At 49.6% G+C, this 2,480-nt stretch overlaps 1 protein-coding gene across 1 annotated transcript, besides 3 other annotated features; it reads left to right on the top strand.

Moving 5' to 3' along the window:
- Positions 1-2,480: a sequence feature (areas not merged during assembly with more than two copies in the genome that could not be assigned to a particular haplotype).
- Positions 121-930, top strand: Tc00.1047053510369.10 (mucin-associated surface protein (MASP), putative; the record flags this gene model as incomplete). Its single annotated transcript, XM_797630.1, has 1 exon — positions 121-930. The coding sequence occupies one exon, from the start codon at positions 121-123 to the stop codon at positions 928-930; it is 810 nt and encodes a 269-aa protein (XP_802723.1).
- Positions 487-518: a microsatellite.
- Positions 520-593: a sequence feature (GA-rich).

The raw sequence follows: 2,480 nt of genomic DNA on the forward strand, positions 1-2,480 counted from the left end.
TCCATGCTCATGACAACAGCCCTCATGTAATCACCACTCCTTCTCCATGCTGCTGATGCGTGTGTGTGTTCTTCTCATCCTTCTCTCTTTGCCCCTCTCTAGACTGTGTGTGCAGCCGTGATGATGATGGTGACTGGCCGCCTGCTGTTGCTATGTGCCCTCTGTGTGCTGTGGTGCGGTGTCTGCGGTGGTGGATGTTCTGAAGCAGCTCCAGCCCTTCCGGGTACTGAGCCCGAAGACAATAAACGTAAAGGTGAAAACAACACAACTGATAACGTTGGAGGAGGTGGCCCAACCGGTCAACCGGCAGTTACACAACCAGCAGCAGGATCGGTGCCTGTATCGGGAATTGAAGCGGAATCGGCACTACAACCCGCAGCAAAGGCGTCAGGAACGGCAAATGCAACGACGGAAAACAACAAGAACACGACGAAAAAAGAAGATAAAGCTGATAATGAGGAATTGAAGGATGAGGAAAAGGAAGACGAGGAAGAGGAAGAGGGAGAGGAAGAGGAAGATGAAGTAGAAGTGGATGATGGCAAGAAGAAAAAAGAAGAGACGGAGGAAGAGAAAAAGCAAGAAGAAAAAGATGATACCAGCACTACAGAGAGGATTTCAGAAGGCGGTCAGGAAGATCCAATTTTATCTTCTCGTGTGGAGGAAGCATCGAATAAAACAAAACCCCAAAGCACTCAAACAACTGGCGACAAAGATCCAGCAGCTGATGGTGCAGTAACGCAAGAAGAAAAACAAAATGAAAATAAAGAAGCCAATCCGAAGGAAACACCAGTCGCAGCCACAGTAATAAAAACCACGACGGCGACGACTGGCGACAGTGACGGCAGCACCGCGGTCTCCCACACCACCTCCCCTCTTTTGCTTCTTCTTCTTGTTGCGTGTGCGGCTGCTGCTGCGGTGGTGGCCGCGTGAGAGTGAGGGAGAGAGAGCCATGCACCACCCGCACACACACTCGTCCTTCTCTCTCTCTGTGTGTTTCCCCTTGCATGGACTCTCGCCCTCACCTCACCCCACGAGGCACACACATAATGTGCCCATTGTATATATGCATGCACACCCATGCAGGCCCGTTGGTGCTCTCTTTTGCACGACACGCACCGCTGCCGTCCTGCCTGGCTGCATGGGCGGAGCACCGTAACTGTTTCTGTTTCCATTGCATTGAGTGGGCAACCTCTCTCTCTCTTTCCCTGTGTGTGTTTGCTTTACGGGAGCAATGAGAGTGTGTGCGCTGGTCGTCCCACGCTTTGGCTTTTTGTTGTTTTGTAAATTTAATTTTTTTTTCCGTTTGCTTTAAAATTTTTTGCTACTTTTTTTTTTGTGTTATTAATTTGTGCATTTTAAATCTTTCACTCCACACATCCCTCCTTTTTTGCTTTTGGGGGCAATCACTATGGACGGTTTTTTCTTTTCTACTCTTCCCTCTTTTAATTGTTTCTTCTGCACTCTTCGTGTGAGGGGTGCCGTGTGTTTCCCGCCCAACTGCTCCACTCGCACACCCACCGACACGCTCATGAGGACGGCCCTGTGCGCCTCGCCTGCTGCACGCATGAGGAGGGGCCGCGACGAACGGCGCGCTGAGGGAGCCGTGACGTGTGGGCGTGCGACGAGGGCCTGTGGGGCGGAGCACACATTTCTTTCCCTCTTGTTTTGCTTTCTTTGCGGTCAGGGCGGGCAGACACCCGCAGCGCCACACACACAGCCACACCCTGCCGCCGTGTTTTTAAGATTTTTTGCTTTGCGTGTGCATTTATCGCGCTGGCGCACCCTTCGGTGTCGGCCTCGTGAGCATTTCTTTTCCCCTCATGATTTCCTTTTTTTTGCTGCGCTCACTCTCCCGATGGAGTGACGCGACTCCCGTAATGTCTGCGTGCTTCTCTCAGTCCCCCACACACGAGTGACTGTGCTCTGCGGGCCGCACTCACGCGCCGATGAAAGGGCTGAGGGGAGCAGCAACACGCAGATGACCCCATGAAATATAAACGATGTGCGGACACACAGAGGGTCAGACGGTTGAAAGACATTTAAATATCTTTTAATTTTAATTTTGCGGACAAAATATGCAGACAATTTCTGGAGAAACACGGTAGTTAGATGCTTTTTTTAAATTTGTGTGGAACAGTAATGGACGATTTCTTTTTCATTTATAATTATTTTGTGTGATGGGGTTTATATAAGATGAAGGGGAAATCTTTTTTTTGTTTTGGATAAATCTTGTGTGAATTGCCACTGCTTGGGCTGCAGTGCAGTCATGAGTTTGAGAGGTCTTCTTTTTGTTGTTTCCGCCATGCGTCTCTGCTGTACATTTTATTTGTTGCGTCTCTCCACACACTCTGCTTCCTTTTTTCCTACTTCTTTGCTTTGTGTTTCTGCAGGCACACACACACAAGATGCACATTGCAGTGGATTTGAATGCTTCTTTTGCAGTGCATGCTGGCAGTTGCGTGTGGCGGCTGTTGTCTTCT

The sequence above is a fragment of the Trypanosoma cruzi genome, genomic scaffold (genome assembly GCF_000209065.1).
Source record: "Trypanosoma cruzi strain CL Brener 1047053516725 genomic scaffold, whole genome shotgun sequence".
In the NCBI taxonomy this organism is placed as follows: Eukaryota; Euglenozoa; class Kinetoplastea; order Trypanosomatida; family Trypanosomatidae; genus Trypanosoma; species Trypanosoma cruzi.